Genomic DNA, 14,259 nt, shown 5'->3' on the forward strand with positions numbered 1-14,259 from the left:
GAGTTTTGGCAAAACAGGTATCATTGTCATGTTGAGGTGGCAGAGGGTTGTTGTCGGCAGCTGGGGAAAGTAACTAAAAAAGTAACTAGTAATCTAACTTAGTTACTTTTACAATTGAGTAATCAGGAAAGTAACTAAGTTACTTTTTCAAGGAGTAATCAGTAATCAGTAATTGGATTACTTTTTCAAAGTAACTGTGGCAACACTGTTTAGATGACAAGAATGCGAGGACTTTGATTGGGATCAAAGGGCTCCTGGACTCTTTGTGATAATTCAGGTTAACCAGCAGAGAGCAGCAGAGAGATGCTGATTGTTGCCAGATCTCTCTCTTTTTTTTCCTCTTCTGCCGTACCTCCTCAGAAACCAAAATGTGTTGTGATGTGTAATTTGTGATCATCAGTCAGGATGCTGTGTGCTATGATGATCACTGCTGTTGGAGGGTGTTGCCAGTTCTCTTCACTGGCGGATTGGAGCCGTCAGGAAAGGTGCACACATGCGCAAAGCTGAAAACACAAAAGCTGCAGGGTTTTTTCCCCCTCACCAAGGAAACAAGTGCACAAAGCACAATAAGCTCCAAATGTTTGCTCGTCACGTTTCCGCCATCAGCTCACTGCTGGTTTTTGCACAAAGCTTAATGAGCTCTTTGGACTCCTTTGAAGGTCTGTGAAGCAGAGACTTGGAGTAATGCCTCATTGCTATCCAGGCCACGTGGACACGTGACTCGAGGACTTGGTGCTCAGAGGAGCACGGACACCATCAGTGACATGAAGAGGAGAAACCATGCTGGTTGTGGAACGCTGAGGGAGCTGCCAGAACCTGGCTGTGCCCGAGTCCACACAGGCAGACCGCCAGCGTCCACCGCGGGGGGGCCTCAGCGTCCAGCTCCACAGCTCTGACCCGCACTGCTCCCTGCTGCTGTGAGAACGGGACGGGGACAATTGGCCCACTGTGGAGGTGTGAAGGAGGAGGATTAGTTCCGGGCTGAGAGGTGATTTCAGGGTAGGATCTGGAACAACCAGAGGATTCAACATCTTTCCAGCCTTGTGACCTTTGAATACCAAAACCGTCACTTTGCCTGGTTGAGCTCCTACGGTCTGAGATTTGCAAAGACCTAACCCCCACCTCAAGAGTTCACAACAGCTCAAGTAGGTTGGAAACCATTGAAAGTGTGTGTGTGTTTGTTGGTGTCGAGTACAAAGTGATGTAACGCCTGGTCTAATGTGGAGTGCAAAATTTTTGTGCTTTTCATTCATTCATTCATTTTGTGCCGGGTGTCGGGGTGATGGTGGCAGCAGACTCAGCAGCTCACCCGGTGGGATCCTGAGGCGTTCCCAAGCCAGCTGGGAAATATAATCCATCCAGCATGTCCTGGGTCTATGGAGCCTCCTTCGTTCCTGACTGACCTCACTAGGGAGACCACCAGGGGGCATCTTCACCGTGTGCCTGAACCACCTCAGCTGACTCCTTTCATGTGAAGAAACAGCAACTCTACTCAGAGTCCCTCCCAGAGAGTCAAGCTTCTCACCCTGAATCTCATTGCTGCCGCTTGAATTTGCGATGTTACTCTTTGGTTCATGACCCAAAGCTCGGGACAGGAGCACAAATCAGCTGGTAAATCAAGAGTCTGGTAATCTGGATCAGCTCCTTCTTCACCACGACAATCCGGTACAACGTCCATAAAACATCAGACTCCACCCAATCCGTCGATCGATCTCACGCTCCAACTTACTCCAACTCGTCAGCAAGACCCCAAGATACTGAAAGTCCTCCACTTGGGGATATTTAGATAACACATTATTCAGATATATATGGTGGCCACTGGAGTGCACAACACTCCCAAATTAAAGCAACAGTAACTGAGTTTCTGACAGATTTGCACAAAAGTTATTAGTGATTATTTTCAGAATGTTGATTTGAAAAATAGTCACAAAATGACTGCGTTTCTGTTATTAAGTTCCACTGTTTGTTTTGTTTTCTTTTTTATTTTAATCCACTGTTGCTGTAACGTTGTCTCTTATTGCCTTTAACGGACTCTCCCTCTTTGACTTTGTCCATATGCACCACGTTATGCGTTTTTGAGTGTCATCATGTGACGCTTTCTGACACCAGAAAAATGTTTCTGCTCCACATTTTCAAAATAAGACTTTTTTCTGAGTCACCTGAAAATCCACCTCATGCCAGCGTAAGAAAAAAAACAAACCTTTTTGGTACATTTAAGAGTTTTTGCGAAATCCGCATGTTTCCATTAAGTGCATTTTCATTTTGTTACTTCAGTTTGTGCAGTTTGGAGGGAAAAAACACCTGCATCAATATCTTGAAAAATACTTGAAAACAGAGAACATAAAAATGTATAACCTGCAGCACATGCACCAGGTTGTTTACTTCGACCAAGGAGCTGATGTTTTCACTGGCATTTGTTTGTCTGTTAGCAAGATAACTGAAAAACTAATGAACGAATTTCAGTGAAATTTGGTAAGAAAAATAATGATCCAGGAAATAAGGGATTCAGTTTTGGCGGTGATCTGGATTAATTTATGGAACTGACATTCTGAAGAATATTTGAAATAATAGGAATATTTAACTCAAAACGTTGTGGGAGGATGTTGATGAAATTTGGTGAGCAGATGGATCATGTCAGATAAAACGAGGGATTTTACTTTGAATTTGGTCTGGAAAAAATTTGGATTCAACGTATTTGGCACATAATGAGGATGAAGTCATGAGCTCGTGATGAACTTTGATGCACCAGAGCCTGAAAAAACAAACTGGTTTTGGCTGTGTAATCTTTCATAGATGTCTGCCACCTGCTGGATGTTTCCGAATGCTCAGTGAATTATAGAAAACTATGAACAGCTGCGACTGTACGTCAGCTAACAAGTTAAGCTAGCAGCTAGTGGGAGAAAATCCAAATATGGTACAACAGAAGAGGAAACTAAATCCAGAGAATAGCATCCATTTGTCCATATTACATTTGTAATTATTTAATTTAATTTCAATCAGGACATACAGAAATGTACGCTTACATGTCACCTTTATACGGAAGAATACGAGGGCTGTCAATAAAGTAACGGTCCTTTTTATTTTTTTCAAAAACTATATGGATTTCATTCATATGTTTTTACGTCAGACATGCTTGAACCCTCGTGCACATGCGTGAGTTTTTCCACGCCTGTCGGTGACGTCATTCGCCTGTGAGCACTCCTTGTGGGAGGAGTCGTCCAGCCCCTCGTCGGAATTCCTTTGTCTGAGAAGTTGCTGAGAGACTGGCGCTTTGTTTGATCAAAATTTTTTCTAAACCTGTGAGACACATCGAAGTGGACACGGTTCGAAAAATTAAGCTGGTTTTCAGTGAAAATTTTAACAGCTGATGAGAGATTTTGAGGTGATTCTGTCGCTTTAAGGACTTTTCACGGTGCGAGACGTCGCTCAGCGCTCTCAGGCGGCGTCATCAGCCTGTTTCAAGCTGAAAACCTCCACATTTCAGGCTCTATTGATCCAGGACGTCGTGAGAGAACAGAGAAGTTTCAGAAGAAGTCAGTTTCAGCATTTTATCCGGATATTCCACTGTTAAAGGAGATTTTTTTAATGAAAGACGTGCGGACGGATCCGCGCATCGGGACGCAGCCGACGCGGTGCGGCGGCACAGGAAAAACACCTCCGTGTTGATAACCATTTGTAAAATCCAGGCAGCTTTTGATGGCTTTCAGTGGAGTGAGTATCTGAGAAATTGTTTAACAGGCAGGACATGTTCCAACTTGTCCTTAAGGCTTTCAACAGAGGTGTTTTTCCTGTGGCGGAGCGTCGCGGCGGCTGTGCTTTACTTTTAGAGTCTAATAATAGATTAAATGCAGTGTTGAGGCTGTCATTCTCAGCATCTGTGTGGATGTTAAAATCGCCCACTATAATTATCTTATCTGAGCTAAGCACTAAGTCAGACAAAAGGTCTGAAAATTCACAGAGAAACTCACAGTAACGACCAGGTGGACGATAGATAATAACAAATAAAACTGTTTTTTGGGACTTCCAATTTGGATGGACAAGACTAAGAGTCAAGCTTTCAAATGAATTAAAGCTCTGTCTGGGTTTTTGATTAATTAATAAGCTGGAATGGAAGATTGCTGCTAATCCTCCTCCTCGGCCCGTGCTACGAGCATTCTGACAGTTAGTGTGACTCGGGGGTGTTGACTCATTTAAACTAACATATTCATCCTGCTGTAACCAGGTTTCTGTTAGGCAGAATAAATCAATATGTTGATCAATTATTATATCATTTACCAACAGGGACTTAGAAGAGAGAGACCTAATGTTTAATAGACCACATTTAACTGTTTTAGTCTGTGGTGCAGTTGAAGGTGCTATATTATTTTTTCTTTTTGAATTTTTATGCTTAAATAGATTTTTGCTGGTTATTGGTAGTCTGGGAGCAGGCACCGTCTCTACGGGGATGGGGTAATGAGGGGATGGCAGAGGGAGAGAAGCTGCAGAGAGGTGTGTAAGACTACAACTCTGCTTCCTGGTCCCAACCCTGGATAGTCACAGTTTGGAGGATTTAAGAAAATTGGCCAGATTTCTAGAAATGAGAGCTGCTCCATCCAAAGTGGGATGGATGCCGTCTCTCCTAACAAGACCAGGTTTTCCCCAGAAGCTTTGCCAATTATCTATGAAGCCCACCTCATTTTTTGGACACCACTCAGACAGCCAGCAATTCAAGGAGAACATGCGGCTAAACATGTCAGTCCCGGTCCGATTGGGGAGGGGCCCAGAGAAAACTACAGAGTCCGACATTGTTTTTGCAAAGTTACACACCGATTTAATGTTAATTTTAGTGACCTCCAATTGGCGTAACCGGGTGTCATTACTGCCGACGTGAATTACAATCTTACCAAATTTACGCTTAGCCTTAGCCAGCAGTTTCAAATTTCCTTCAATGTCGCCTGCTCTGGCCCCCGGAAGACAATTGACTATGGTTGCTGGTGTCGCTAACTTCACATTTCTCAAAACAGAGTCGCCAATAACCAGAGTTTGATCCTCGGCGGGTGTGTCGCCGAGTGGGGAAAAACGGTTAGAAATGTGAACGGGTTGGCGGTGTACACGGGGCTTCTGTTTAGGGCTACGCTTCCTCCTCACAGTCACCCAGTCAGCCTGCTTTCCCAGCTGCTCGGGATCTGCCAGGGGGGAACTAACGGCGGCTAAGCTACCTTGGTCCGCACCGACTACAGGGGCCTGGCTAGCTGTAGAATTTTCCACGGTGCGGAGCCGAGTCTCCAATTCGCCCAGCCTGGCCTCCAAAGCTACGAATAAGCTACACTTATTACAAGTACCGTTACTGCTAAAGGAGGCTGAGGAATAACTAAACATTTCACACCCAGAGCAGAAAAGTGCGGGAGAGACAGGAGAAGCCGCCATGCTAAATCGGCTAAGAGCTAGTAGCTACGCTAACCTAGCGGATTCCTAAAAACATGCAAAGTGAATAATGTGTAAATAATTTAGAGGTGATTCAGCAGAAGGAGTGCTTTAGTTAAGGCACGTAAAGATTACACTGGGAAACAAATCGTAATCTAGATAACTAGATCAATCTAACTGCGCAGATTAAACAGCTAACAGATACAGAAAAACACCGCTGTGCTCCGGAACAGGAAGTGATGATGACATAGTTACCTACGTGTTTAACAATACAGACTGAACGTCAGTGAGCATGAGACAGATCCATGAGGGACACCTGCAAAAAATGTCTTTATTGATAATGAAACAATGTTAAAATTAAAAAATACATATGTAAAAAAAAACAAACAAAAAAAAAAACAGCATAAATCCCATCAGATGGTGTTTTTATAACAAAATGGGAATTATTAGATTCATATCACAGTAAACACAAAAGTGACATAACAAACGTCATTATCAGAGAAAAACATCAGGTTGGGTTTTTTCTGTTTAAGATCAGGTTTTGTTAATCCAATAATCAGCTTCTGTTTTTATTTTGTGCAGAAAATAATTATACAAGAACACAGTCCAAAGACTAAAAATGTTTTTCAGAACCTAAACAATTTTATTCATTTATTGTCTGGATCTATTGAAATTTTATTCCTGCGCTGCTCCCCCACCCCATCCCACCCCCTCAACAAAAGACGCTCTGCTGAAACGTTTCAATAAAAGAAGCAATTTATAATCAACTTTAGATATCCTTTAGTATTGATAGGCTTCACTTAATGGTTTTATATCATTCAGATTATTGTGTTTTAATCTTAGTTCTGAAGATTGAACAGCAGGGGGTTTCATTCATGTCAAGATGACGTGTGGTTTTACAGTTACTGTTACAAATTGTTATAAATGTTTTATGGATTAAGTTATAATTGTATAGCCATATCAAAACCAAAGCTTTTTATCTCAACCCTAATGTTTAATATTTTAAAATACTTAAAAATGGTGAAAGGAATTTCTAATACGTTTTAAATCTTTTTGATGATATAATAATAATAATAATAATAATAAACACATTCAAAATTGAATACTATATTTAAAAATAAGTCTTCTGTTGTTAGCAATACACCTAAAAGTACCTTCTTTCTGTGGATTTTATAATTTTATACATATTTTTAAATAGGATTCTTCAAAACAAAAGTTTTTTTTTTAAATTGCCTTCTGTCAAACTCATTGATTTCTTCTTTTTTTATCAGAGTCCTTCTGTGACACTCGACTCTACACGGATTTATTGATGTCTGTTATTAGTGATTAATTTCATATACTCTGTTTTTTGGAAATGTAATTTGTTTTATATTTTTCTTGTTTTAAGAGTTTTCACATCGAGGTTAAAGAGCTTTTATTATTATTATTATTATGAGAATTTTTTGTATTTAATATTCTGTTTGTTTTCTAATTTGTTGTGATGTATAAACATATTAAATTAAAGGTGTAGGGCTTCATTACCTGGACGGTTTTCAGACTATGAGCTTGTCTGTATAAATTACAGAGAAAAAATCCCATCAGCCCTCAAACAGCTTGATGAAGAAGGAGCAGACAGCGTTCCATCCTTCACTGCAGTAACTCTGCACCGGCTCCATGTCACTCATCATCACACCATCCTCCCTGGAGCCGGGGTTCTCGTCCAGCTTCTCCTCCAGCTTCTTCTTCTTCTTCTTCTCTTCCTCTTTCTTCATCCTTTCTGCCTTCACTCCATCAGAGTTCCGACCCTCCGTGGATCCTTTCCTCTTTCCTCCTTCCTTCCCTCCTTTCCTCTCATCCGTGCTGTTTTGGGCGAGCTTCATGTGGGCTTCTGCAGGTGCCTTCTTGCAGGTTTTGGCCTTCAGGATTTTCTCTCCTTCACAGGCGTTCTGCCTTTTCTTCAGCTTCCCCACCAGCTGCTTCCAGTACTGACTGGACTTCACCCCGTAGGCCTGGCACAGGTCCGGTTTGCCAGCGTAACGGCACCAGTATCTGAGGAGAGCAATGAGGGAAGAATGTCGAGATGAAGGAAGAACAAACAAGGAATGAAGATGATAGAAGCAGGGTGGGGTGGGGGGGGGGGGGGGGGGGGGAGTTCAATACTGATATTAGGGAGTAAAAAATTAACAATACCCATATATCTGCCAATATATACATTAAAAAATGGCAGCGATTCTAAACATTTCCTTATCAAACCATCATGACAAAGAAACATGACAGAGACTTGATATGTTATAATTTACACATAAACTTTATTATAAATAACTATAAATTTAACCAACGTATTTTGCAGTTGCTCAGCATTTGTATAAAATAGACTTCTTGTCTGTTTTGGTGCCGCCTGGCTGGCAATGCAACGACCGCTTATCTCTCATCACTATAAAACACCCAGTCTGACTGAAAATGAGCAGCAGCTGGTCTCTTTGCTTCTGTCTATCATGATGGGGGAGTGGGAGTGATGGGGGTCCCAGCCATGATTGGCAGCATTGTTGACAATGCCATCAGAACGCCCCCTGCTGGGCAAACTGCTCAGTGACACCATTTCCAAGGGCCAAAGTCTAATGCTTGATTTCATTTAAGATAAAATATTATTTCAATTGAGGAGGTGGTGGTGGAGAAGCAGTTATGTGCACTTGGGTTGGCCTACGGATTGGCCTGGGGTTGGCCTATGGGTTGGCCAATTCGTAAATGGATAAAGAGGTGTAGCATGAGCAGGACCCTGCATGATCTGGGTCAGACAAATGAAGCCCAAACATGCCCCCACCGCAGAGTTACCAAAATAACACCCTAACATTGGTTTAGGTGTTTATTAAATCTGATTTTTGAGGACAAGTTGTTGATTTTCATGATGGGTGGCTTACGAGGTCTGTGAGAAAAGTATCCGACCTTTTTATTTTATGCAAAAAATATATGGATTTGATTCATATGTTTTTACGTCAGCCAAGCTTGAACCTTTGTGCGCATGCGTGAGTTTTACACGCCTGTTGGTTGCGTCATTTGCCTGTGGGCAGGCTTTGAGTGAGCACTGCTCCACCCCTCTCGTCATTGTTTCATTGCGAGGAAATGGCGGAATGATTTGGGCTTTTTTTCCATCAGAATTTTTTCAGAAACTGTTAGAGACAGGCAGCTGGAAACCATTTGAAAAATTTATCTGGCTTTCGGTGAAAATTTTATGGGCTTCACAGAGAATAAGGAGTGTTACTACAGCTTTAAGGACTGCCCACAATGGTGCACGGCGTGCCACGCTCCGAGCCGCCATTGAGAGGCAGAAACCACCAGATCATTTCTAAACGGATGGCTCTGTGGAGCCGGGACCGTCGTGTGCAATTTCTCTGGTTATCACAAGAGCTGGACATCAGCCATTTTCCGGCAGATTTCACTTTTAACAAGAGATTTTGTCATGGAAAGCCGCGCGGAGGCTTCGCGTGTCACGTGAAAGTGAAATCTGCCAGAAAATGGCTGATGTCCAGCTCTTGTGATAACCAGAGAAATTGCACACGACGGTCCCGGCTCCACACAGCGATCCATTTAGAAATGATCTGGTGGTTTCTGCCTCTCGATGGCGGCTCGGAGCGCGGCACGCCGTGCGCCATTGTGGGCCATCCTTAAAGCTGTAGTAACACTCCTTATTCTCTGTGAAGCCTGTAAAATTTTCACCGAAAGCCAGATAAATTTTTCGAATGGTTTCCAGCTGCCAGTCTCTAACAGTTTCTGAAAAAATTCTGATGGAAAAAAAGCCCAAATCATTCCGCCATTTCCTCGCAATGAAACAACGATGAGAGGAGACCAGAGAGTGGACCAGTGCTCACTCAAAGCCTGCCCACAGGCGAATGACGCAACCGACAGGCGTGGAAAAACTCACACATGCGCACAAAGGTTCAAGCTTGGCTGACGTAAAAACATATGAATCAAATCCATATATTTTTTGAATAAAATAAAAAGGTCGGATTCTTTTCTCACAGACCTCGTATGTGCAGGTATTACAAATTATGACCACCATATTTCCTCAGCATTCATGGATTAACTGGGCCTGACATTACAAAGCTACCAACAGCTGCTAAACGTGTGAAGACAGCAAATTAACTAACAAGAAAATTTCATTTGACAGAAATACTGGAGCACAGACATCTTAGATGATCTGCTAGGACAATTAACCACACAACAAGCCACATTATTAGAGATATTTTTAATAAAATGCTCAGAACAGGACAGACATAGTCCTCCACAACAACTAGCAGCTGCAGCTACCAGCCTCTGTGCTATCAGAGCTCTGAGCTAGGCGCTATACTAGCTGTCATGCCAAGTGGCTACACTGCTATTTATGCATAACTGTATGGCTAAAAGGCATAGTTCTCATGAAGGAGGAAACTAGCTACAGAATCCAAAATGGGTTTTTGTACAAGGCTGTGAACATGTTTATTTCTGCTCTAAGGTTGGACATTTTAACATGGACGTTTATGGGAGCCTGCTTCATCAAGATGCCTGTCAAAGCACTGCAACTTTTTCCTTCTTCCTGGTGGCTTCATTGTTGATAGCCAGAGGATGGGGTCTTGGATGTACTGGACCAGATATACAGGAGGTTGCAGGAGCAGCGGCTCAAGTTAACCGCTGCCACCATGAGGTCTGGAGTGGAACAGCGTTACGAGTCTCACTGCCTGTTATAGCTACACGGAACGTTATGATCCAGCACTCTTTAGTCTGGATTCTTCATCGGGAAGCAACACAGTGTTACTGTGATGCTGTAAGATACTATGTTGCTTCCGGAACTATTCCATCAAATTTAACTGCCGTGTTCCCGTCAGCATGTTTGAAGTCTTTGGTCAGTTTTATCACTGATGTGTCCACCACGTCCACAGTCTCTGGTCGGTCCGGCACACTCACCTCGGCTGGGTTCCCTGGGTATCGGAGCTGCAGTTGACCAGCAACGACACCAGAACCTCCCCGGACGTCTGCCAGATGCAGCGGTCACCCTTCTTGGTGGTCAGCTCTCCGGAGCCTGGCACAGACCGGTTCCTGGGTCTCTTGGCTGGTTGGGATGTTGTTGGAGGCTGACGTGGTTTATTAGGTTTTTCCTGGTTGGGCTGTCGCTTAGTCCCTGTCAGAACAGGAAGCAGGAAGAGGACGAGGAGCAGCAGGACGTGGGCGCGGCAGGGAAGAAGACCACTCATCGTGGCTGTGAGGGGAAATTTATAAGAAGAAGAAGAAAATCAGGAATGCAGGAGTCAGTCTGAACATCATCACATCTATTTAATCTTACGAGCTGTTGGCTGAAGAGCGCCGGAGCAGCTTGGGGTTAATGCTTTGCTCAAGAGCACCTCAGTGGTGGTAACACAGAGGGTGAGACGGGCGATGGAGTTTAGAAAAACTGTACTTAGCTCAACATTACCTTTCCTGTGAAATGTTTTCTCTGAGGAATATGAACATAAAGGACAAAGTTTTTATTTTAGCCACCGATGTAGCACAAGCAGCGGCGACCCTGCAAGGCCCCGACCCCAGCTTTGGAAATTCAAGAAACATATGTACAAATGTAACTTCAACCACTCCTGCTCCTGACTTCCATCTTGCCTGTGATGTTAAGATTATTCCCTGCAACAATCCCGCACATGTCCAGCAGGTGGCAGACTGGTCTATGGGATATAATGTAAGCAAAATAAGCCTGCAGTAAAAAAAAAAAATAATAATAATTAAAAAAATGCCTGTTTGTTTTCATTACCTGCACTTTTAATTTGGAAACTCACAAAAGGAAAAGTGTTTAATGTTTTTAAATTAAATTATTTTGTGACCACCTGGCTCAATTGTTTATTCATCAGTTCCTGGAATGTTGACAGGATACTGGCGGAGGCTTTCCCAAATCCTCAGAATATGACAGAGAAGTACATCAGGCCATGAGGCCTTTTGGTGCCGGTCCATCCCAGGTTACTTTCCCAGCCGAGCCTGGTACCATTTCCAGTTGGACTGACACGATGCAGGTGAAGAGTTTCATCCAAACACACACTCGGGTCGACCAGGAATCAAACTTATGTCTACATGCTGCTCGTAGCCCAACTCCTGATCCCGCTGATCGACCCGCTCGGAAAAGCAGAGCTGAATGTAAAACAACTCTGAGCTCATGTTTCTGTCTGATCCCTCACGTGTTTTCTGATCTGTAAATAAATAAACAACTCTATCAAAATAAAAGCTCAGTGATCCAAAAGACTGTCTATTAAAAAAAAAAACACCTAGAGGAACGAAATATTCTGTACTTTGGGAAGGAAATCCATTTCAAAACAGTGGGCAAGATCAAGAACATCCTGCAGGAGGCTTGGCATATTGGTACATCAAGTAGGTCTACCACAAACCAGAAAACTGGAAAAATTCCAAAACAGGAACACTGATTTTTCCAAAAAAAAGTCTAAAAAAATTCTGAACAGTTCTGGGATAAACTTAAGAATAACTTCAAAATTTACGCAAGACTGTCGGAAAAGTTTTGCGAGCACAAGGACCTGCTCACGATGTGTCCTGGTGGATGGAGTTAACTTCTTTCTGAAAGATTTTTCAACAATATCTGACAGAATCTTATAAAAAAAAAGGTTTTCAGTTGCATTTTTCGCTTTTCTTCACCTTATTTCAATTATTTCTTGAATATGTGCAGAATTATTTTGTGCAAGTTTGAGCAGAAAGTGTAAGAATGTCAAATAAACTCTTGAGAGTTTGTTTTTCAGCCGTTATTGTCCTCGTGCACTAAATCTGTGTGTGCACGCCTCCACAGTAAATCAGAACCACAACTATAATTCTTCCCGTCTGCAGCTCAAACATCTCGAGAACAGTTCTGATGAAAAGTTGTTTCCAAAGCCGTCGGTTTAGGGTGTTGTCTCGCGGGTTCTTACCGTGTGGCGGTCCACGGCTCAGTGTCCCCGTGAGAAAGTGGCGGCCGGGAAGCCTGACATAAAAGAGGGGCTGAGGAGGGATAAAGGAGGACGGGGGAGGAAGCTCAGAGAATAAGGAGCTCTGTAAGAAGATGGGCCCACCCCAAAAACCAAAACCCCTCCCACATTTGACCCCCCCAAACATGTCCGGGACCATGGACTCGCTCGCCAAAGGTTCCCTGCTGTGACACAACTTGGGGGTTTGGATGTTTTAAGACTGAAGATTTAAGATTCAACATTTCTTTGTCATTTCGCCTTCTCCTGACTTCAGGAGTCTTACTGCAGTGGAGAAGAAGCTTCTGCAGAACTTGGATGTTCTGCTCCGAAAGCCCTGATAACAGGATTTCATGATTATCCAGCTCATAAACAAAACATGTCTTTGTTCATCACTAAAAAAAAGGTCTTCAGAGGACAAAACCTTTGACTGACGTGTCCTATAGTCACGGAACAATGACTGCTTTCTGTTGTTTAAATTGTAACATTGCGAGAATTCTGCAGTGAGGCTGAGGGCACTGTGGACTATCATGTCCATGATCTACAGAGAGGATCTCGAAGGATGCCTCAGTGATGTATAGACCCTGGCCGATATCTCAGTTGGCTAATAATATCAGCCGATGTGAGCCTCGTGCACATGTCGATATCGGCATTAATTTTGCAGATTAAAACACTTTGGTTGTTGGAAGTGGTGTCATTATGTAGTCTGCCCAGCAGAGGGTTTGTCAGTGGGATTGTTTGCAATACTGTCAAGCATGGTTGGGACCCCATCACCCCTTGGTCACATTAGGTACAAGGAACAGAGACAAAATAACCAGCTGTTGTTTATTTTCAATCAGAGTGGATGTTTTACAGCTGCAAGACACAAGTGGATGAGAAGTCTATTGTATGCAAATTCTGAGCACTGCATCATGGCAACTACCAATCAGAGTGAAGGCAGCATGATGTATGTTGATGGTTATAGTTAAAGTTATTTGAAATAAAGTTCATGTTTAAAGTATAATGCATTAAGCTTCAATTACATTTCTTTCAGAAGAGTTTAATGAAATGTTCAGGATCAGTACCATTTTTTGTGTACATGTATCAGTATTGTAAAAAAAAAATCCTCTCTCAATGACTTTCAGTGAAGGACGCTAAAACAGCTTTTACTGTTTAGCAGAACCTGGCAGACAGGAGGGACAGTCCACAAACAGGCTCGGGTCTGAGAGACAGAAATCAGCCCAAAGCTGAAGGGAAACATCAATCAATCAATCAATCAACTTTTTTCTTGTATAGCGCCAAATCACAACAAACAGTTGCCCCAAGGCGCTCAAAAACATGGGACCATAATCCTGATCCAGACTTCAGGAACCAGAGTTTACTGACTGCAACAGTCTGTCATGGGAATTGGAAAAAAGGTTTATCCAGCATACTTAGAAAGGAGTTCAAAATCCTGGAGCGATCACACCACAGAGCCACTGCTGGTGGCGCCATCTGGTGGTGACTGGATGTGACTGCATTTGCTTCATATTGAGTTAAAAGTCAGTGCTGAGAAATGTGAATTAAACAGCTGTTGTGGGTCTGGATTGGGTCTGGGTGCCAAAAAGAGGAGAATAAGGAGAAGGATTCTACGGGCCCAGAGAGGCCCCCAATACGAGGTCTATTAGACAATAAACCGACCCTTTTATTTTTTTTTTAACTATATAGATTTGAATGACGTGCGATTACACCAATCATGCTTGAACCCTCGTGCGCATGCGTGAGTTTTTTCACGCGTGTCAGTGACGTCATTTCCCTGTGGGCAGGCCTTGAGTGAGATGTGGTCCCGCCCTCTCGGCTGAATTCCTTTGTTTCACACGCTACTCGAGACGGCGCGCGTTGCTTTATCAAAATTTTTTCTGGACCTGTGAGGAATATCCGAGTGGACACTATTTGAGAAATT

General features: G+C 43.0%; 1 protein-coding gene across 1 annotated transcript; it reads right to left on the reverse strand.

Annotated features, from left to right (window-relative positions):
* Positions 1-6,756: 6,756 nt before the first annotated feature.
* On the reverse strand, positions 6,757-12,402 carry fgfbp3 (fibroblast growth factor binding protein 3). Its single transcript, XM_034185337.1, has 3 exons — positions 12,306-12,402; positions 10,321-10,612; positions 6,757-7,431 (listed from the first exon to the last, which is right to left on the reverse strand). The coding sequence occupies exons 2-3, from the start codon at positions 10,605-10,607 to the stop codon at positions 6,981-6,983; spliced, it is 738 nt and encodes a 245-aa protein (XP_034041228.1). The 5' UTR covers positions 10,608-10,612; positions 12,306-12,402; the 3' UTR covers positions 6,757-6,980.
* Between the last annotated feature and the right edge of the window lie 1,857 nt (positions 12,403-14,259).

The sequence above is a fragment of the Thalassophryne amazonica genome, chromosome 13 (assembly GCF_902500255.1).
Source record: "Thalassophryne amazonica chromosome 13, fThaAma1.1, whole genome shotgun sequence".
In the NCBI taxonomy this organism is placed as follows: domain Eukaryota; kingdom Metazoa; phylum Chordata; class Actinopteri; order Batrachoidiformes; family Batrachoididae; genus Thalassophryne; species Thalassophryne amazonica.